The 22,698-nt window shown below is 40.7% G+C and overlaps 1 protein-coding gene across 1 annotated transcript; it reads left to right on the top strand.

The window, feature by feature from the left end:
* Nucleotides 1-278: 278 nt before the first annotated feature.
* LOC144528059 (protein sprouty homolog 3) lies at nt 279-22,559 on the top strand. The gene is made up of 2 exons (XM_078266478.1): nt 279-333; nt 15,983-22,559. The coding sequence occupies exon 2, from the start codon at nt 16,069-16,071 to the stop codon at nt 16,987-16,989; it is 921 nt and encodes a 306-aa protein (XP_078122604.1). The 5' UTR covers nt 279-333; nt 15,983-16,068; the 3' UTR covers nt 16,990-22,559.
* Nucleotides 22,560-22,698: the final 139 nt, after the last annotated feature.

The following is a 22,698-nucleotide window of genomic DNA, read 5'->3' as shown; positions in this document are numbered from 1 at the left end:
GGAGCATCCTCCCAGCCTTCTCACTCCCTACAAACACACACCCTTAAGACAACAGAGCTACAGTAATCTTATAAAGTTACTGTAGGTGGATATCATAGAAGTATTTTAGCTAAATAACCTCCTTCAGTACCATACAATAAGATTAAGACATCACAAAAATCACAAAAGTGAATTAAGGTTTCAGATAATTTCATCACTGGGTTCCATAGACATACTATAAGTCATTAAAAGGGATATTATAGGAATATTGTAGAGTTTATTTGTCAGAGGCGCACACAGACACCCAGGACGCCCAAGCACGCCGCCACAGAATGGATCTCGCACCAATCAGAGGTAATCATAAATTAATTCTTTCGTTATACGATCTGCTGATGAACTATTGATGATTTGCGTGACCTTGACATGAAAAAGTTCCATAGAGAATTTTTCATGAAGTAAGGAATTATTCCAAAGGATTGAGTAGCTTTTCAAAATGCCTTGTATCTTGGAATGTGATTCTATTTTAAGCTTTTGTTTTAGAGTCTACAGATTTCACTGCAGAAAAATACTTTTTAAGGGAATATCATAGAGGTAAAGTAGGACATAGTATGGCTCTAGGTTCTAAAAGACATGTTGAAAGTAATTTAGAAAGCATTTTGGGGCTCTGAAAACTTGGTGGGAACCAAATGCAGATGGACAGGATGTTGAAATTTTGCACCAAGCACAAAAAAAAAAAATGACGCCCTATTTCTATGAAACATTGCTAAAGATGCACATTTTGCCAGTTTTCTGGGTCTTAACATTAAGATAAAGTTTTGGTTTCTTTCTTTACTAGAAATTAGGGAAAAGTCTTGTGAGATCAAGTCGAGGTGACAATAACAATCAAAACTCACAAGATTTGGTATAACAAACAGAAAAGTGTGCAGAAGAGGGCAACCTGGTTTATTTCCCTATCAAACAGACTTGAACTGGTAATTCCAGGTCATTCCTAAATCCCCTGCAGCCATATACAAGAAGAGCAGAAAGGTGCCTCCTCATTGTCTGGTGGCAAAATTCCCCGTTTCTCTTCACTGTTTGAATAGTGTTCAATAATGCGACTGGTGACTTGCACATTCAATTTTCCTCAGATGTATTTCTTTCTCTGCCCCATTGTTCATCTTTTGTCTTGGCTGTTGGGTGGGTAAACAGTCATGGAAGGAAGGGTTTGTAATGATGTAAATCATGATCATGTAAACTCTAATCTCACTTCCCCCTGGTGGACGCATTGGTCCAAGCTATCATTTCATTATTAGAGAAAGTGAATTAGTCATGTTGACAGCAGTGTTGTAGTCGAGTTGAGTTTCGAGTGCCCAGTGTTCGAGTCCAAGTCCGAGTCACCAAAGAAGAGTCTGAGTTGAGTCACCATTACCTGAGTTCGAGTCCGAGTCGAGCCTCGAGTCCCCAGTGTTCGAGTCCAAGTCGAGTCATCAAGGTTGAGTCTGTGTTGAATTCCAAGACTGCCTACATTTCTCCACTTTGGCATCTTTAAAGAGCTGATATACTAACAAAAGCGGGTCTACATTAAACAAAAATGACACCACTGTCACGATTGCAAAGGGAGTTTATTTACTGACTTTTTTCTAAACAACATTTAGCGGTGCTCTTTCCAGCATTGGATGTAAAATCTGTGTAGGTGAACGTCATGATCCGGGGCGCATGTAGTAGGGAGCCCGCGAATCATGCACTACAGTTGCATACAGTATATCAATATCAATTCCTTTGTTATGAGAGTAGTGAAAGTAAGAGCGAGAATGCAGCGTTAAGTGAGTGACGTCAGTGAGTGTGTTGTCAAGCAAGGAGAGCGAGCGGTAGCAGTGTCCGACTGAGAAGCGTATGTGTGGCTGTGAGGAAAAAGCGGAGAGAAAAAAGAGATCCCAAAGACGATGTAAAGTGAGTTAACAGTCAACAATAAACAAGAAGCTTCTCAAGACATGGTGGCTTCATCTTTTGTTAATACTGGTCGGTGAAGTAAAGGGTGTTACCCCCAAAAGAACATCAGCCCTGGATGGAACGTCTCCCCAGCTGCTTCCCGGCCGGTCTTGGAGCCCGAAACAGGAAAAGTGTAACATCTTATATCACATTTTTATAACCTATTTAGTCAGAAACTTCATCCAACGTCTGAGTCCTTTTTCATGAATGCTCAAGTCCGATTTTATATATCCTCGAGTCCGAGTCCAAGTACAAGTCATCAGTCCGTGAGTCCAAGTCAAGTCACGAGTCCAGAGAATAGAGTCTTGAGTCGCACTCGAGTCTAGAGAATAGAGACTCGAGTCGCACTCAAATCCGAGTCCTGGAGCCCGTTTCAGGAAGGAGGTTTAACAAACTCTGAGTCTAACCCTGAACTCTGAGTTGATTTACCCTGAGATGGGAAACTCTGGGTTTTCGGTTCCAGAACAGCTGATTTGAGTTGGTTCAATCAACTCAGAGTAGGTTACCATAGTAACTGACTCTGAGGTTAAGTTACCTCTCTTTCTGAAACTGAAAAACTGAGTTTCCCTCATCTCAGGATTAACAAACTCAGTTTTCACTAAACCTGCTTTCTGAAACGGAGCCCACGACTCAAGTTTTTCACACACATAGCACACAACAGGAGATTGGCTGTGTCAGACGCGTTCTCACTTACTGGAAATACTACGTTTGGTTTAGGCGAGGTGTGTCGCCTGGGTAGAGCATGCAGGAGGCAGGATATGACGCAGATTACACCGCGGTCACGTAGCCAGTTCGTAATTTGGTCAAAAACATCCACGTTTTTTGCTGTTCATTTAATTTGTCTGGTGATTTCAGCGTCGGCCCTTACTGACAGAAGTTCCCGAATCTGGTCGTCTCTCCAGTTATTGTGTCTTCAGGTAAACCGTTCTTCTTCATCTTCATCATTGTTTGTTTTCTTCCGATTTTGCGCCAGCAGCATGATAGAAATGTCATCAACACGCCCACTCGCTTGCTATGAATTCTCCGTACAATGAGCTGCTCTAATTCACACATGGGCTCAATCAGCCATTACACTGACTTTGCACTAGGGAGCTGGCAGTGTAAAGACCGTTTGATGTCCAGTCCAACTGATTCGGACATTTGCGTTCTCACATCCAGCTCCTCCGGGTAACGTCTAGATAACTTCAGGGTTGCAGTGCATGTGTGAAAGGGGCTCAAGAGAAGCGTGAGGGAGCACATTTCTGAACGATCCTCCCAATTTGATCAAAGTGAAATAGTCATACTCAACCGATTGTTTAACTGCATGTTAACATTTGTCTCACTGTGTTTTTTCAGTTGCTGTGTGTGTGTGTGTGTGTGTGTGTGTGTGTATGTGTGTATGTGTGTGTAAGTGTGATGGGGACATGTGGGGTTGGGATTGATTGTCCTCAAGGTCGGATGCAGAATGTCAATACCCATCTCCGCTGGGGTGGGACTGGAGGGGCGGGTGGAGGAGCAAATGATGGGACGGATTGATAGGGGGGGAAGGGAAAGAGAGAAAGAAAGTGAATGGGATGAAAAGAGTGGTATTGTTAGGTGGAGGGATTGACCAGGGATGGATAGATGGATGGATGGATGGAAGGGAGGGGACAGCATGTGTGGAACAGGGGAATATGGCGGATAGATGAACGAATTATGAAATGGATGGGTGGTTAGTTGGATGGAGAGGGGGGGTGAATGGAGATGGAGGGATTTTGTATGCCACAGCAGAGGAGCTAATGCATTGACTAATGCACTATAGAACCGCAGACTTGTGGAAAGAGAGAGAAAATATTAACAGTAAAAACTTTGTAAAAAAGAAAAGAGAAAAAAAACAACAGCCTTGACCTTCAACTCAATTTAGTATGAAAGAAAAAGAACATTGTGTCTTCTTCAAAGCAATAATGGTTGACATATGGAGAAATACAGTAAAGTATACACAAGTATAGTTCAGTTGTTCTACTTAGTTTCTGATTGATAATGACAATGATTTACAGTTCATAAAAGCTTTAGCATTTGGTCTTGTAAGAACTCGCTGTCTTGTAGGCCTTTGGTGGTGCACAGGAAGTGAAGACTTTTCATTTGGAAACATTTGGAGTAAAACAAACTTCAGCTGGATAATTTGCAGGATCAGACCCTCAAAGTTTGAAGAATATGTCAAAGTGCAGCATTTAGTGCAATTAGCGCTTAGCAACAGGAAGCAACCTTCAAAGCAGAGTTTGTACAAATGTCTTAAGGTTTAGTTCCTCCAAAGGCCACTAGATGTCACAAGAAAAACCCCAATTGTATTGAAGTGAATCGTGGAATAAACTAAACAAATTCACTCCGATTACAAATTCATTGAATTGTTTCCCCTTTGGAAGCTGGAGGTCTCAGCCAGGGCTGAATTGCTCAGTGGATTGATTAGTGGATGACTAGTCGATTGACAAAACATTCTTTAGCAACTATTTTATTTATCTAACAATGGTTCAAGTCATTTTATCAGGCAAGAAGGCCAAGTTGCTGCCAAGAAGTGGGATTTTCATGCAAAGTTGTGAATTTGAGTCAGACGTACCACCACCACTTTTATTTTAATCATTATTAGCATCACCATCCCTCACTCATTCACTGCTTCTTATTTCCCCTCCCCTCTTGTTCTCTCCCCCCTGCCTGGACTTGCTGGTCTGCAGTGTCTATTTCAGTCTTTCCGTTGGGGTCAGATTCGGCACATCCGGTATCTCATCCAGTTTATTGTCATTCAATCCTGCTGTGCTCCCGGAGGGTATCAGGAGGAAGGCCCCTGGGTCTTAGCGCCTGACGGGCCTCACACACAGGCCTCACACCAGAAAGCTGGCAGCACTGTAGTTTGTTTTGACCTTATGAATCTGCTGGTTTAAATGTTTTTATATGCAACTCATGACTTTACTCTTGTTTTCTTTGACTTGATTTGATTGATTTCACGTGTTATTTTACCATATTTCCTCTTTTACATGATTATTCAAAGATTTTTGCGATGACTTTGTACAATAGCGGCACCCCAATCAGAATTTGCAACCACAGTTGATTACTCCCATCACACTTTTGATGGCATTAGACAGCAAACAAACCTGTTGTCCACCACGGTGAATCAAAAATACACAACTTTGGATATGAAATGAAACGATGACTTTGAGGATAAAGTGTGTAGGAATCAATGTGCTGGAGTACAAAGCTTAGGTGGAACTATGGAAGTAATGGTTTTGAGGTATTAAAATTGGGCCCACTGTTCCTTTTAAAGGAGAAATCCGGCGCAAAATGAACCTATGCTAATCGAATGTGACCAGTTTTTAGCTTATAACGCTAGTCATCGGGGCACTGGTAAAGTAAAAAGAAATCGCTATTTCTATACCACTAACAAGGCTCAAAATAGCACCACACTTCCACGGTAGCATAATGAGGGTCCCTACATGTAAACCGAAGCATTGAGAACTTTTTAAGTGTACAGACAGTTTATTAAAATGATAGTTTAAGATTGTACCGTTCACGTATACAGGCAGGCGCCATCTTAGGAAAACAGTCACAATCAGTCAAATGACGAACGCTCTGCTTGAGCCATGTTACTGGTTACTGGTTGCATGGCGTTCGTCGTTCGACTGATCATGACTGACTTTGACTGTTATCTTAATAGGGTTATTTCAAATGGGATCTAGGGGTGTCACAATTCCGATTTTTGATTTCGACTATTGAAATCAAATGCCGGCTCGGTGATTTCTCCAGTATTTTTTTCTCTCTCTACCCCCTCCTACTTAGGCACGTCCAAAGAAAAAAAAAAACCTGAAGTCACTTGTAGGCAACATTTTTGCCTGCCCCGTGGGTGAGTTGTATAAACAAACAATGAAGGTAAAGCATGCAGGCTCCGGGACTTCATGGTTCGTTCATGTGTGGCTCTACTACTAATGGTGCACTCAACTGCAATTTCGGTGATTTAGAAAAACTCAAACTGCCGTTGTAAAGTACCCTTCTGCCATCAGACACTCTACTGGCTGTTATTGTGCATTGCAATCACTGCTGAAAAGAAAATGTTTAAATCGAAAGTCAAATCGAATCGTGAATTTAGAGAATTGTGACATCCCTAACGGGATCTACTAGGGCAGAACTTAAGACCTCCTCCCGACTTGTTTCAGACATCCTATTATGTGCAAAGCCCACCATTACAATATTACTGGCTACGCTACAGATTCAGACAGACATTCTTTGGAATCAATTTCTCTACGTGGCTGTTTTAGGCACACAACATGTTAATTTGAAATAAAATATATATTCTTTGCCAGAATTATATCCTGGAACTCTGGGAGCGGTCATGTAAGAGGATACAATTTACAGAATATAAAACAGAATAGCTAAATAAACATAAAATAAATACAGAGATTTTGGTGTATTGGCAGGTATTTCTTAGTGGGAGTGGGAAAGCACTGGGGGAACTTAGACTCATGACCTCAGTGTTTCTAAAATCCTGGCTACAGCTCTGGATTTGTCAGACAGCTGGCTTTTTTCTTTGAATGCACAAAGGTTAAATTAATATTTATCTTCTCTGATGAAAAACTTACAGATTTTCCAAAAATTGTTTCTTTAACTCTCTGAGAACCGCGGGACCGCTGGCAATCTTGGCCGACATTACTTTAAGAGGCTGTAGCGGGCTCAGTTTTTTTAGTGAAGATAATGGTATAATACGAAACTTTTTTTGCGAGGGAAAAACTGGCATGGCCATTTTCACAGGAGTCCCTTGACCTCTCACCTCAAGAATGAAAGTGGGTTCTATGGGTACCTACGAGTCTCCCCTGTACAGACATGCCCACTTTATGCTAATCCCATGCAGTTTACATTGTGTATGACTGGATAGCTGAGACTCTTGGATTCAATAAGACCAATTCCACTAGTTCTAATCCTTTTTATACATAGGTTTATTACGGATTTATGACTAGAAGAAGACAGACAATGCTGAGCTGCTTCTCAAATTAATCTTTAGTTTCCAGAAGATGTATACCACTTCTATGTGACATACAATATACATTGTATACTGTTGCAGCCTGTTCTCATGAACCATCTGTAAAGCTACGAAAAGATAAGCACTGTAATTCATATGATTTTCAAAGTTTTGAAAAAGTAGGGAGGTGGTCGGGGTGATGGGTGGGCGTTAACACACAGGACTTTTGCGGAGTTTGCTTCCCGGGGAAAACAAGACTTTCACCCAGGAAATGCGTGTTTTAATACAAACCACAAACCTTTCCCTAAGCCTAAAGCTTCAGTGCGTAACCTTTTGATATTAATAAACGTCCCGTTACATTCCAGCCAAATTAGTTGCTACAAAGCTAATTAAGACTATCAGCTCCACACAACTTTCTCTCTGTATTTCTCAGTATGGCTATGTTCAGAAGATTGTGTTGTGCGGTGAATTTCCCACGCAGAAGCTTGAGTGAAGATAATGACCTCTTCTGAAGAGTCCATCATGTTTTTTTAATCCTCCGTGTCCTCCTTGGTTACTAGCAACTGCGTGGAGGAGGGGTGGGAGCGCGTGCACGATCACGCTGGGCTTGTATCATGTGGACGTGCCGACAGATTTGTTGTTATTACTTAGAATTCCTAATGGGGGGCGACAGAAACTACGCACAATAGCTTTAACTAGTCGTTTCGATGCCTAAACATAACTTTCGTCTCTCGGTTAACTGAACCACCAACTACTGCTGACCTGACGGAGCACCATGACCGGCAGCTTGCGGTGCTCTGTACCCCGGGCACAGTCACCTATTCTCAGGTAACTAAACCACCAACTACCGCTGACCTGACTGAGCACCATGCGGTGCACCATGCGAAACACCGTGCAGAGCACTGTAGCCGGTGTCACAGAGCTCTGTAGCAGCTAAACACATCTACTAACTGCCGCTGATACGATGAGCTGTGACAGAGGTCTGTAGCCACGTCACAAAGCTCTGTAGCGGCTTAAACAGCTAGCAACTGCTGCTCTGTAGCCGATGTCACCTGACCAGCTGGCGGTCTCCTAGTTTTCGTATATCTTACATTTTAGTGTGCATAACTTTCCGTACGATATAATTCGAACCCGTTCATGAGCATACATTGGCTGTTGACCCGCTATGTCCAATATCCCCTGTACCCTCCTTAAAAAAGACAAAGATGGATCTTGGAGAGTTAAACTACTTGTTGGATATTTCAACTGCTGTGAGCTGCACTGGTCAAGTATTATTTCTTATGAGGACTCATGCTCTCCTTAAATAATATGGTAAATACTTGAGAGAGAGGGACATAAAAAGGCCAAAAAGCAGAAAAGAAAAGAAAAGGGAGTAAAGGATGGGACAGAAGGGATGAAAGGGGAGAGTGAAGGGAGGCGGTGAAGGTGATGTGGGGGGTGACAGGATAGGGAGAGAAATGAGAGGAAGGACGAAGAGAGGAGACGACGACAGGAAAGGAGAAGAGAGGGCAACCCCTCCTCATTCCAAGGCGAAGGGTCACTGCAGTCAGTTTTAAAATAGCCTGAAACCATGATGTCACCAGTGAGAGATGCAGCGATGCTCTGTCCATTAAACTCAATTAGTCCAGACCCAGCGGAAGTTAGGGAGTCAGTGGACAGACAAGGGATCACCACAGTTTATATGTTTCCGTTTACTTTGACATTTGAATGAGTGACTTTTTAACCTGGAATTTTTTTTCTTTTTTCTTTTTTTTTTTTTACTTAAATAGTGACAGGCATTTTAGTCAGCTACCGAACAGCATTGTCAGAAGACCAACAATAAGCTAATAGATGTCGCAACACACTGAACCCAGTGACAAATAGATAGTTTGTGTGTGTGTTTGCTTTTTATTAGCACTGGTTTATTTAGGTAAAACATGTTTATACAGATACACGTCTGTTTTGCTATTTTCTACTGCTGATGCTCTGCCACTCTGCCGTTCTAAATTAGCCTATCACAATCTGGTGGCGCTCAGCTAGTTTCTGTTTTATTTAACACAGGTAAAGATAGTTAAAGAGAGAAAGAAAACGGGTTTCTTTTCTTTCTTTAGACTTTTTAAAGACCTTTTTGATACCACATACTGTATAACTATATTTAATACCCGTTTCACGGCCATTCCAGCCAAAACGGGACTATATGACCTTGAATTATTTATTATTTCACATTTTCACAAGTTCTTCCCAGCAGTATGCAACAATAATTCCTGATGATATATTAAATTTAATTAATATGACCCTGACAGGCATAAAGTGGATAGATGGATTAAGTTCATTTAAATGTTTGCTACAGGTCTGATGGTGTCGACTCAAACGCCACAAAAAAGGATTGAACAGGCTCCTGCATGCACAATCTACTGTCAAAACAATCATTTTTAGATTTTAGGTGTACAATGTCTCCCTATAGCCAGCAATCCAAAAAAAACTTTAAGCTATTTTTGAGGAAACTGAATTCAGTTATTTTGAAAGCAATTGCTAACTTGTAAATATGTCGCAAATATATGCAAGCAACAGTTACACTGCAGACAGAAGCCTCAGTTTAAACCTGGCAGTGTAAATGGTGATTGGGCAGCAGAGAGAGTGTGTATACAGTGTGTGTGTTTTGTGGAACAGAGTGAAGGTGTGTGTGTGTGTGTGTGTGTGTGTGTGTGTGTGTGTGTGTCCCAGGGTAGAGGCTCAGTCTTTACTGATACTCCCCCAGCACAAAGGTCCATCCTCAGGTTGCACTGACGGCCTCTTGAAACACCAGCTCCCACTCTCTGTGACTCTGTTTGGTTTGTTTCACTCACATTCATTTTTACATTGTACACAATGCAATGTTTGGGAAATTCATCACAAAGAAAAGATACATGTAAAACAAAAACTTTTTTCCCTTTGAAATGTTATGATGCTGCCTCTGTCCTCTGAGCCAGATGGGTTGTCTACTAAATAAAGCACTCATTGTGCTGTCAGTCGTGTTGGTTAAGTTTTAACCATAAACCTGCTTCCCCTGAACACACCATTGATGATCTAAATATAATAGATCCTAATTATTTGGCTGATATGCAAAATGTATCAGAAGAATTTTGAAACTTGTTGATAAGGAGAATTTGTTGATCATTGAGCAGCGGGACTGAATATAAAGTTTAAAGTTTGTTGTTGTTATGAGTTATTTATACTACTCATCACGGCAGAAACAAAACCATCAGGAGTTTTCAGAAAAGAAAAGATCCACACTGATCATTTTGATTAAATATTCTAAATGATGATCTAAATCAGACCCAATAATTTTAGACTGCATTTTATTTAGGCAAAGTTTGTTTACAGCTACTGTGTTAAGACAATGCTGATACAATTTAGAAGGGGAGTTTTTAGTAAATAAATGATGTATTGGAGAGAAAAAAAAGCAGTTGTATTGGCACCCATATCAAAACATCTTAATACCCAGTCCTATGGCTGATAGCATGAAATAAAATGAATGTGGACTTCTTTTATAAGTTAACAAAATCCTAACTAACTAACTATCCTAACTCCATGGGTAAGGTACTCAAGTGGATGGTTAGAAATAAAAAGACTTAAATAAATATGGGCTAGTTCATTGTAAACATAGAGCAATGCATCGGCCTCCTTGCCATCCTTAGGGTGTCTCGAAATAAAACAAACCCAACTTCAGTTTATTATTTCCATAACTGAGAAACACAGTAAGTTCTGAACATGTATAGGCATTTTAAGATTTCTGAATTTTGTAGTTTGTCAGGGTTTAATCAGAACTAAATGCTGCTGAGGTTTAAACCCCTCATCCCTCTACTATTTAGAAGATGTATCCATGAAAACCAGTATCCTCACACATTAAAGGGACGCTGTGGAGTTTATTTGTAAAAGGAAATTTATGTTTACCTTCAGCGTTAGTTCCCAAAACGCATTGTATGTATCCTTGAGGTCTAACAAATGTGTAGAGTTCATTTCCTTCATCATAAAACATTTGCAAAGCAGATATTTTTGTACGTTTGTATATCCAGCATTGTTTACATCCATGTTTATTTTTCCCTGAAGTTGTCTTTTTCCCTGATTTTGTTGCCGCACTGCAGCATATATTGGCGTGTTACCGCCACCTGTTCATCAGTGGAATAGTGTGACACCATTGGTAGGACTGTGTGTGGCCTGCACACGTGCGCATCCTCATGTGCACTCACATGACAAACAAAACTGGGACCCCCTTATAGAAAAACAGCTCCATAGTGGACTACTTGAGGTCTAAAGAACCTTTAACACAGATGTGACGTTAAAAACTGCCCTAAGCTCCACTTGTAATCACACACACACACACACACACACACACACACACACACACACACACACACACACACACACACACACACACACACACACACACACACACACACACAAGGATTGATAGCAGGCACTCCCCAGCAGAGCCAGACTGAGCATCACTACCCGTAAAACAACTGTAGCTGTCAGTGCAGCTGATTCAGCTCATGTGCAGATGCTGATAACAGGGCCAGTGCTAGAAATAATGTCCAAAATAAAAATATATTTAAAATAGTGGGCACCTTTTTCAAGTTCTCCTTGCCTGCATCTGAGGGAAACAATATGACAGTGATCATTTAGGTCACAACTACTGACTCCCATGATTCATTGTTATCCCAGTCAAGTGATGTTCAGGCATGGTTTACACCGATAAAAATGAAATCAGTTAACATTTATATGGCTGTTTGCTTTACGGCCGCAAAATTATGTTTTCAATATGGATTAATCTGACGTTTCTTTTCTTGGTGTAATCTATTCATCATTTGGTTATACTGTAAAATGTCAGAAAGAAAGTTGAAAAAATGTAGAATACAAATTCCCACAGCTTCGGGTGATGTCTTTAAATGGCTTGTTTTGTCAGAACAACAGTCCTCAACTCAGTTATTCAATTTACACTACAACGGAGAAAAGGAGCACATTTAATAAGGTGAAACCAGATGTTTCATTTTCTGACTATTGTTTCAACACCAGTTTGTTTCGGTTGAGTTTAGACATGAAGTTGAACTTGAAGGCACCATATTTTCCCATCCTAGGTGCATAAGTCTAACTTTTTCACATAACTTGCAGTATCTGTGCCGTGTTGGGGGGTTGGCTCAACCAGTAAGTAAATGTGAGCTCATGGAAATGGACGGCAGGCCTCTTCTTTTTAACAATTAGATAGGCGGATAGGCGGGCAGAGTATGAGCGAGCCGTGGCCACCGCTCTGACTGATCAGATTAGTCAGCAGGACTTCTCTCTACTCGGACTAATTTGAAAATGCATCCTCATTTAACCAACCTGGGCCTTCTTATCTGCTCCTTTATAGCAGGACCTCTGGAAGGAGGGGACTGAGTGATGGATACAGAGAGACACTGTAGGGCAGAGCACCTTTATGCTCAGGCTTTGTTCAAAAGACTCTCCTTGGAAAGCCTGGAGGAAAGGAAGACGTTTTTTGTTTTGTTTATTTTTGTTTCTACTGTTTGTTTCTTCTCTTTTACACTATTCTGCGGTGATTCTGGGCTTTGTTTCTTACGAAACAAAACATCGGCAGAAGATTTTTTTTCCTGAAAAGGTGAACCAGTAGCAATCACTAGCAAAAGCACTAAGTAAACTGATTAAGTGTCTCAATTCATCATCAGCAGGGGATTAGCCAGGATTTAGGGCTAGAAGATGCTTCTCTGGGCTGCATGCACAGGTGTTGTTCAAAGACATTCACAAAGCAGTTTCTTTTTTGCATGTTTTTTCTGTGACCTTTAGTTTCCCACAACCCCTATCTCTGTGTAGATCTGCAGACACACTTTGCAGGACAATAATTCCATCTCAACAGGAAGCAAGAAGGAAATAAATGAAGCAGTTAAGATCTGGAAGAGAAGCACAATGGTCTAAAAGGTCAGATTATGGTCAAAAGAAACTAGTTTGTAGATGTGCCATCAGACCACGTCTGAGGAAAGTGTTTACAGCTGTGTGAGGTGGCTGTGAATGTTGGATTGTCGGTTTTAGAAGGTTAAAAAAAAATTTGGTTGGGGGGGGAGGGGTTTCTTACAAGACTTTGCACAAATCTATGGTTACCATCTAGACACAACCCTCTTTTGTTATGGCTGGTGAGTGTAGATGTGAACCACAAGAAAAAATGTTGTAAAACATGAATCTGGACAGAAAATCTTTGATACATTAACAGTGTATTATGGATGTCTCTGTATTCACGTGGACGCTGCTCCCGCTTACCTCCCTCCTTCATCTAATCTCATGATCTGAGCTGCTTTTAATGCGTTTCCATTTGGCCTCATTACTCTCTGAGAGGACCGGCACCATGTGAGGAGCAAGCCAGCTATCTATCCCCCTCGGCCACTTGGCATGACTGCAGTTTCTTTGTGTACGTATAGCTGAGCATGTACAGTATGTGTGTGTGTATATGACTGCACAGTATTTGTACATGTTGGTTGGGTTTCTACGGAAATCAAATCAGCTGCATATTCAACTTGACTTGGACCTTTTATTTAATTTACTTTGTTGCTTATTTTTACCTTATTAAGCATTTAGCTGCAGTCTCACCCAGCATTACAATGAGTACATGATGCACTACAATGCAGAGTGTATATTGCTCCACCTATTTTTTTCATATATGAGCAGCTTTATTTAGCTTATACCGTAGCAACTTAGCACAGCCAAACCAAAAATAATTTACAAAAGGTTTATTTTTGTCATTAGCCCTAACGCTTTGAGATTTCAGCTCGAGTTTTACAAATGATTCTCAAACATTTAAAAAACCCAACAACATCTTCAAGAAACATTGGAAATAGTCCAACTTTGTTTTTATTTTTTAAAAGATATAGATATTGGTAGCCATTGAAGACACATCTCTCTACTGGCTTCAGCATTTAGCCATGGCTGCTGCTTGGTTGGAACCACAGACGAAAACCCAGTGCATTTTATATTTATCAACTGGTTTTCTGAAATAAGGCACCTTTTCATTGAGATCTTGCGGAATAGGACTGATCTATATACAGTACTTGAGCGACCTTGCAAAGCCTTTAACATGAACTAAACATTCCCGCAGGAAACATGTCTGTTGATTTATATTTATTGATTTAATATTTATATAACATTTGTTTTGCAATTAAACCTGCAACTTTACAGTTCTTCTATGGTCTTTCTAACTGCTTGGTGACGCTGCCAGGCTCTCTGTCTGCAGGTGGGTTTCCTCCGTGGCAGCAGCAGCTGTGTTCAACAGATGCTAAATTACAGTGTGGACCTCATGGTTCTTTGGCTCTGGCAGGCTAATAATAGAGTAAGTCTGAGCAGTGGAGAACCTCAGCGGTCATGATGACACGGCTGATGGTTGAGTGGAAGCTGTGCTGCTAAAATCCATCTTTAATCAAGTACTGCTTCAATATTTGGAAAGTAGGCTACTGTTTGCTGCATGTAATGTGGTGTCCATTCTCTTCCAATAACCGAGGCAAAATTCTTAATTTGTATTACACTTTAGTTACTTGATATAGTTCTTCTCTGAAAGCAGCAGCGTTTTTATTGCTTAATAGCACATAATAACCATTATTATAATGCTAAGAGTTGCTGGCACGAATCAATGACTCAATGATTATTTGGTAATATGCTACAATTTCTATTTTTTCCCACTTATTTCAAGAAAAGTACAATTCTATGTGGTGAACCTCTTTGCCTACAGCATTCAGTGTTTGTGTGCTCTATTCTCAGAGCTCATCTGTCAATCAAACACTGGGCAGGACTACGAGTTCCAACTTGGGTTTTCTGCTGATGCAGTTTGACTTTCTGTCGGTGGTACTTCTTGGTGTATAGCCATTGTTGCTTTCGTTCCCATGCTAAATAGGCAAATCTTTTTTCTGTTGTAGACCATCAGTTCCTGTGTACCAAAGGATGTGTTTAGCACAGCAAATGGAACATTTCTCATGGAAAAGAGAACACAGAATATAGCCTGAATTGTTCTCGTATCATATTATTTGGAGAGAGAATAAAGAGTAAATATGTAAATGTAAATTTTGTGTGCACACAAAAAGTTCCAGATTATAATTACAGTACAAAAAAAGATAAATAGGTATAATTGAAGTACTAGAAAGCAAAGCTATTTTCTGTGCTCCTGTCTTGGTTAGACAGATCATTCATTTAATGCTGAAACTGTACTGAAACTGTTAAAAATGTTGATAATCACTTAAGTCATTTAAAATCCAGTCCATCCAGGATTTCGCGGCCTTTATTTTGAAATTGTTGCGGCCCAAAATGCCTGATTTTGCAGGAGCTTTTGTAAAAAATTGCGATAAAAGTTTCGATGTCTTTTGTATGTTTGTTGCAATTAAGTTGCGGGAGACGGAGAAAGTTGCAAAAAAAGTTGCACCAAAGTCACGGTGATGGTTGAATTTGCGTGAATTGGCGCGATCGCGACATCGTGATATCCTGGAGGGACTGAAAATCTAAAAATATTTTGGATGCATATTGTTGTTAATTAAATGTCTTAGTATTTCCAGACTGTCACATAAAATAAGTAATTTACAGAATTTAGGCTCCTCTGGGACTTTTCAAAATCTTTTGAGATTTTAGACAGTAAATGATTAATAAATTATAACAATTATGTTCATCAAAATTATATTTGTGGAAAACAGTTATATATGTGGAATAAGAGTGCTAGGTCTGGATTCTATCTGAGAAAATTCAAGGGTAAAGTTCCTCACTGCTGTAACCTTACAATGAGACAAAAAGGCTTGTAGCAGCAAGGTTTGCAGGATTTTAAAGATGTTTCTTTATGGCTATAAAAAGTAGCTGTAGTATAAGCTAAATAACACACTTAAAAGGTGTCCATATCAACAAATAATAGGTGGATGAATATACACAGTTTACAAAAGCAGCCCTAGTTGTGCTAGTTGCAATAAAATGAATGAAACTGGCACTTGTCTGTATAATACCAGGTTTGTCTGATAAACGACAACTTGCAATTTGATGATGGAATCCTTGAAAGTTAAATTCATCATCACTAACCCCCTTCTTTTCTCTCTGTGTTTGCAGGTTTATCTGATGTGCCGTGAGTGTTGGGAGCACCTTGCCGCTGCCCCGGCCTGCAGCCGTGGTGCCACCAAGCCTGGCGTACCAGGATGGACCCTGCTCATTCCTTCAGGATGGAGCTGGATGGGCTGGATCTCCAAGAGGTTCCAGTGCTGTCGCTCGACCAGATACGTGCCATACGGGCCAACAATGACTATGTGGAGAGGCCCGTGGCGCTGGAACCGGCATCCCAGTCCGGATTTTTCTATGCCCATGATGACCGTTACCCTCATGGAGTATACCCCCACTTCCCCCAGGCTTCCTTCCACTCAGCCCTGCCTCGCAGCCAAAGTCAACAGCAGCACGCTCACCTGTCCCACCTGAGCCGTTCCAGTACCATAAGCTCTTCCATGTCTCGGACCAGTGCCACTTCGGACCAGCGGCTACTGGCAGGTTTGACACCATCTCACTCTGGCCTCGGTTCAGTGGTCCGTTCTCAGCCTAAAGGAGAACTCAAGCCTGATGCTTCATTGGGTAAAGGCCTGACAGATGACGAGGCTGAGCTGGGCCTTCATTCGTTCATATGCGAGCGGTGTGGTCGCTGTAAGTGCCAAGAGTGCTGCGCCCCCCGCCGCCTGCCTTCCTGTTGGGCCTGTGGACAGCGCTGTCTGTGCTCTGCTGAAAGTGCTGTGGAGTATGGCACCTGCTTGTGCTGTGTTAAAGGCCTGTTCTACCACTGCTCTGCCCAGGATGACGATGATAACTGTGCTGACCGGCCGTGCTCCTGTGCTCCAGCCCACGCTTGTGCCCGCTGGGGCACCATGGGGCTGCTGGCGCTCTGCCTGCCCTGCCTCTGCTGCTACCCCCCTGCCAGGCTGTGCCTTGCCCTGTGCCAGTGTGCCCACGACCGCACCACGCGCCCTGGCTGCAGGTGCAGCAACACCAACACTGTGTGCCGCAAGATCTCCGCCTCCAACCCTAACCCTGGTCATCCCTCACTCCGCAGCAAGGCCCTGGAGAAGCCATTATGACAGGTCTAGATGGGGGCCAGGTAAATCCACTTCCCCTCAGCTGTCGCCAAAGCAATGCTGTCGCCAATCAACTGTGCCACAGCTGACATTGTGACGACAATGCCATTGTGACCCACCTACCTACATTCGACATGCTGACAAGCCAACCAACCAACCAACCAACCAACCATAAAGTGTTGTTCACCTAATGTACCTTGAATTTACTTAATCTCCAGCTCAGGAGGGACCAAAGCTTTACTGTGCCTGTTCATGTTGGAGACTTTATAGCCTAAAACAAAAACTCATCTGGACGAAGAAGCTGTTGTGTTTTGCTGGACTGCCCTTCAACCTTAACCATGGCTTCCAGACAGAAATCACCTATCTCCGCATTCTGTGGTGTAATCTGGACGTGTTAAAATCTATTTACGTATTGTTGAACCTCGTTCCTCCCCACCCTCTGCAAAGAGAACGCACAGAGCACAGAGATGGCCGATGGACCAAATCAGAAAGGAAAGATGCCTGTGGCGATGTGGATGGTCTATGCCAACAAGGTTTCTGTCCTCTATAAAGAGACAATCAGAAGAAGCATGAGAGATTGAGGACTTAGACCACAATGACATTCAGAAAACGCCACAAAAGCTATAAGATCATGAATGAATGAAGAAAACAATGTTGTGTCACGGTGCATATCTGACTGGGACTGGTAGCAAAGCACCAAGGCATAAAGTGAGAACAAAGACACTTGTAACACATCTGCAACAACAGTTTGACACCAACAAAGGGGCCATGCACTGTGCGAGCTGAGTGAATTTAAATGCTATTAAGCTCATTTGTAAAGGACAAGCACTGTGAGGTAGATGGACAATGTTTTCCCTAGCAGCTAAGAGCTGAATGGGTGATTATTTAACCAGAGGGAGGGTGCATCCATTGTCACTAGGCAGTGTGTGTGTTTGTTTGTGTGTGTGTGTGTGTGCGTGCGTGTGTGTGTGTGTGTCCTACTGTAAAACAACCTGTGTATGTAGAAGCTGTGTGTATGTTGTTCTGTCAGCAGAAGAAGCCTCCCTTGTCTTATTTTTAGCCCGGCTGCTTCAGTGGAGCCGAGGGTCTGGTCAGGTTTCCTCCCGAAGTCAGTCTGTCGCCAACCTCCCTCCTCTGACCGACCTCCTTCACTGGCCCCACCTCCATCCTTCTCTCCTCATCCTCTACCACATTTAATCCACTCTCCTCCAATCCTCTAATCAAATGCTGTTTTCTCTGAACCATCTTTGTGTCTCACTCTCATTCAGGCAGTCAGTTAGTACCTTGATCCAAAACGACTTATGGTGAGAAAACAGCACGATACGATAACGAACTATAACATCATGAAAGCAAAGACTTTCCCAAGCAAAAGTAATGTTTGCACAGAGGTGCAGTAGCTAAATCAATTATTTTGGTTCTATAAAGTTATGCTTGCTTACTTCTACTTACACTAAACTTTTTTTTAACAGTTAACCAATCCAAAGGTGGTCATCGGATTTCCAGAGTTCTTGCTAACCCACTTTGTTGAGGAGATTTTGATCCAAGGGCCACATTCACACAACTTCTTAAGGCTAAATAGCTTAGCTTAGCATAGTTATTAGAAAAAAGAAGAAAATAATGGTCATGTGAGTCTTTTTTTTTTTTTTTACTCAACTGTAATTTGCTAAGCTTTGTAGCATTACAAACCAGTTCCTGTAAGTCTTGGGTGTCAGGGGTAGTCTGGAGGACTTCTGAGCCACTAAGATCTACTAAAAATCGGTGGCTGCTCTTGGTATTTTGCAGAATTTGGAAAAATTACATGATAACACTTAACTTGAAGGTATCTACATAAGAGTGACATGACACTGTCATGAACACGTGACACTATCATGACACAGTCATGACATATGAACCCTAACCCTAACTCTAACCCTAACCATAACTTGTCATGACAAAAACCGAATGACACTTACTAAAAGAAGTATTATGTCATAAACGTTTATGACTTGTTTATAATGTTTATGACACATTCATGACAGTGTCATGTCACTCTTATGTAGACACCTTCAAGTAAAGTGTAACCTAAGGTAGGGCTGTGCAATTAATCGAAATGTAATCGTGATTATGATTTTGGCTGCCAATGACCACAAAAACAGAATAATCGAGAAAAACTCGAAAAAAATTATTAAGCTCATTACGTTTTGCAAGTAAACTCTTATTTTCTCTTGTTTTCTGAATAAAAAGATAAAGTTTAAATAGGAAAAGTATTAAGGCAAATGTTACTGTTGATTTATTTAACTTTTTCCACTGTTTTTTAAGTTCAATAATTGCAACATCTTTCCAGAAGTCAACGAGTAATCGTGTTAAAATATCGTGATTTCAATATTGACCAAAATAATCGTGATTATATATTTTTTTTCCATAATCGAGCAGCCCTAACCTAAGGAGCTTTTAAAAAAGGTACAACACTAAAGAAATATAATTACAAGCTAACCCAACTAACAAAAGCCATCTGACAAGAGGCACATTTTTCCCACACACCCATCTATCCCTTCTGCCTCGTCTCTCCTCTTACGCTCAGAGGGCTAAAGTCCTCCAGTTCCTGGTCCATAGAGAGTTGATCAAACAGGCAATTAGCTTCATGATAGCTTTTAATGGGCCAGAGAAGAATAGAGCGTGGGAGGGAGGGAAGTGAGGGGACAGGATGAGTGGAGTTGTGGTGTTTGGCAGATGGACAGCTGATTGGGAAAGAGGGATGCTGGGAGGAAAGAGAAAGACGAGAGGTTTTGATAGAGGAAAAGAATAGAGGAAAGAGAGGCATGTTCAAAAGAAAGGAGTATAACATCCCTTTTTTTTTAGGTTAATATGACTTTCCTCGCTTCAACTGAACTCATCCAGCACTTCAGGTACACAGTTAAATTTCTATGTAAAACGTTGATGCAACAACAGCGCATGGCTCTTCTATGAAGAAAAAGCTGATGAAACAACACACACACTGTGTCAGGTGTATGCCTGTCTGTATGCATGTACTGTACATGTTTTTAAGTGTGTGTGTGGTCATGTTTGGATGCATATGGACTTTTCTCTGTGTGTGTGTGTGTGTGTGTGTGTGTGTGTGTGTGTGTGTGTGTCAGAGTCCGTCACCTTTGCACACACACACTGACCTGATTTGTTAAATGTTACTTTGCTATATTTTTATATGTAAATATGGGCTATTAACTGTATAACTATTTTTATTCTGCTTTATTTTGTTTCTATGAGATTGATATTATAACGGCTGTTTTCCATTATAGTGAACATTTAATTATTTACTGTTCAATGTTTGCTGTCAGGGATGCCCCAAAAGTTGAATTCATCACAAGGACTTCGGAAAATACTGCATCAATTCATTGCTACATCCCTTAGTAAAGCTCAGTATTATGGCTTGGTTTTGAACCTTTTTGAATACTTTTTGAGACAAAATACATCTTTAGCATCAAGTATCAAAAGCTAAGCTATGATCATCCTTGTTCTTTCTGCTGGCCTGAAAGCAAACAAATAGACAACAAATTAGGATTTCTCTAATCATTATTCTCACATAACATTAGTCACAATATCGCAACCTAAATATTTTTTTAATTTAGGCAAATAGTAAGTTAAACAATAAGCATGACTTAGTGAAGAAATGTTTTGCCGTTTGTTTTCAGGATGTGTGAATGTGGCCCCAAATGTTTCTGTATTCACTGGTTTCACTTTGATAGATAGGTTGGCAACTGGGGAGGACACAATCAATTTTAATATGGCTTTTTTTGTTTTTCTTTTTATTGTTGCAACTTTCTCCACTTTTAGTGTTACTTATGACATTATTGTTATTATTATTAATTATTATTAAGTATTGACAACCAAAATCATAATCTATGACACCTGTTATTGCAAATCACCTAGGTTAGCATAATGTCCCCATTAATGCTGATGAATTTAAAAACTATTTTTCACACATGTTCACTTTTCATCCACAAGTAAGCATTTTCAACCACCAAAAGCAGAACGAGTGGATGCATTGGAAAATGCCAGTCCCATGTTGAAGTGTAGAAAAAGGGAGAAACTAAGCTTTCCCAAAATGCTGATGGAAGCTTGTCATGGGAGCCATTTTTGATCGTTCGTGGCACATCCTATCCTGCATGCATGCTCTGTGAATGACAAAACGCTTCAAAAGCAGCAGAAAACTACTTGGCGGCCATGTGCAGACACTGCTGGTTCAACTGGTCTGCCTGATAGAGGAAACACATATTTCTATTGTTGTGGTGATTGAAAACAATAATGTGAACAAACTTTCAAAATGTAACTGCATTACTGTGGTCATGGCCTCAGATGGGACGGACACACGGACACACACGCACACACACACACACACACACACACACACACACACACACACACACACACACACACACACACGAGGAACATTTAGTTGTACCCGGATTGTTTTCTGTCTGAGCTGGATGACGTTACAGAGGAAACTGTTACATATGTTTTAACCATTTTAGTTTCATCCATATTCAGAGTAGCTTTAAAATATTTACAGTTGTCCGATCATAACCTTTTTAGTATGCAATGTTTTGTATGTACTACAGATACACACAGAGTGGCCCAAGCAGTGCATTGTGGGGTACCAGGCAAATCCACTTCCAATCATTCTCATTTTAAATGAGTGATTTATCAAAGGAGATTTTGTGTTAATCTTAAACTGTTTTATATTGTATATATCTAAATATCACAAGTAAATGCTTTTTACTTACCGAAAACCATTTCTTTTACATTTTAAAATGATCCAAATTAAAATGATGGACTAAAACATGTAGGGCAGCTGAATAGGGAGCTAGTTGTAAGTGGCGTCAATAAATTAAATGAAAATATCATGTATCTTAAGAAGATATAGGGGAAATGAAGGACATCTATTGCTATAGGACTTGTGAGACTTGTGACAAAAACTCTTTCAATGGCAGGTATTACATGGTGTGCAACTTCCACACTTCACTGCTGACTACACCGTGTGTATCTGTACGTATAAATAAAGTGTTCCAATATATAGATATTTTAATTCCAAGATTTCCCAAATATTTCCAAATGTTTCTGACATTCCTCCCTCAGAACCGGAGCTCGTGTCAGGAACCTGTCTGATGCTGTACGTACGCAGGCTGCCACTATAACCATTCACCTTCTCCTGCTGTGTCTTAGCAAGCGTCGCTTTTGGTACAAATTGGCATCTTGTATGTTGTAAAAGAATTTAAGGAGAGTATATGGAACAAATATATATAGAAATCTATCTAAAATGAATATATTATACATGGCACAATACGCATTTCACACTTTCTCTTTCATTGCTGATATTGCTTCATGGATATTTATTTAAATGGTTGCAACAATAGCGGTAACAATAATCATGAGGATGGTGTTGATGAGTGAAGTATTTATTTTACAGTGGTCAGAGGAGATGATGAGCACCAATGTTGTTGTTTGTCTTTTGATTTGGTTTATTTGTTCCTCTCTGTGTGGTGTGGCTGCTGCTAACCTCCTGGCTAAAGATGAACCAATAAAAAGGAGTTTCCAAACGGAACAAATGTGTGCTTTGACTGATTTAACTCACAATTGTTCCATCTCATCATCATTAAAGTGACACAATATGTATTTGATACATGAATATAATCCAAAGCCATCTTCTATGTTGTTTGAACGTGAAAAATTAAATAAATG

The sequence above is a fragment of the Sander vitreus genome, chromosome 13 (genome assembly GCF_031162955.1).
Source record: "Sander vitreus isolate 19-12246 chromosome 13, sanVit1, whole genome shotgun sequence".
NCBI classification, from domain to species: domain Eukaryota; kingdom Metazoa; phylum Chordata; class Actinopteri; order Perciformes; family Percidae; genus Sander; species Sander vitreus.
Note: the sequence above shows the minus strand (reverse complement) of the source record. Positions and strands in the feature narration are given on the sequence as shown.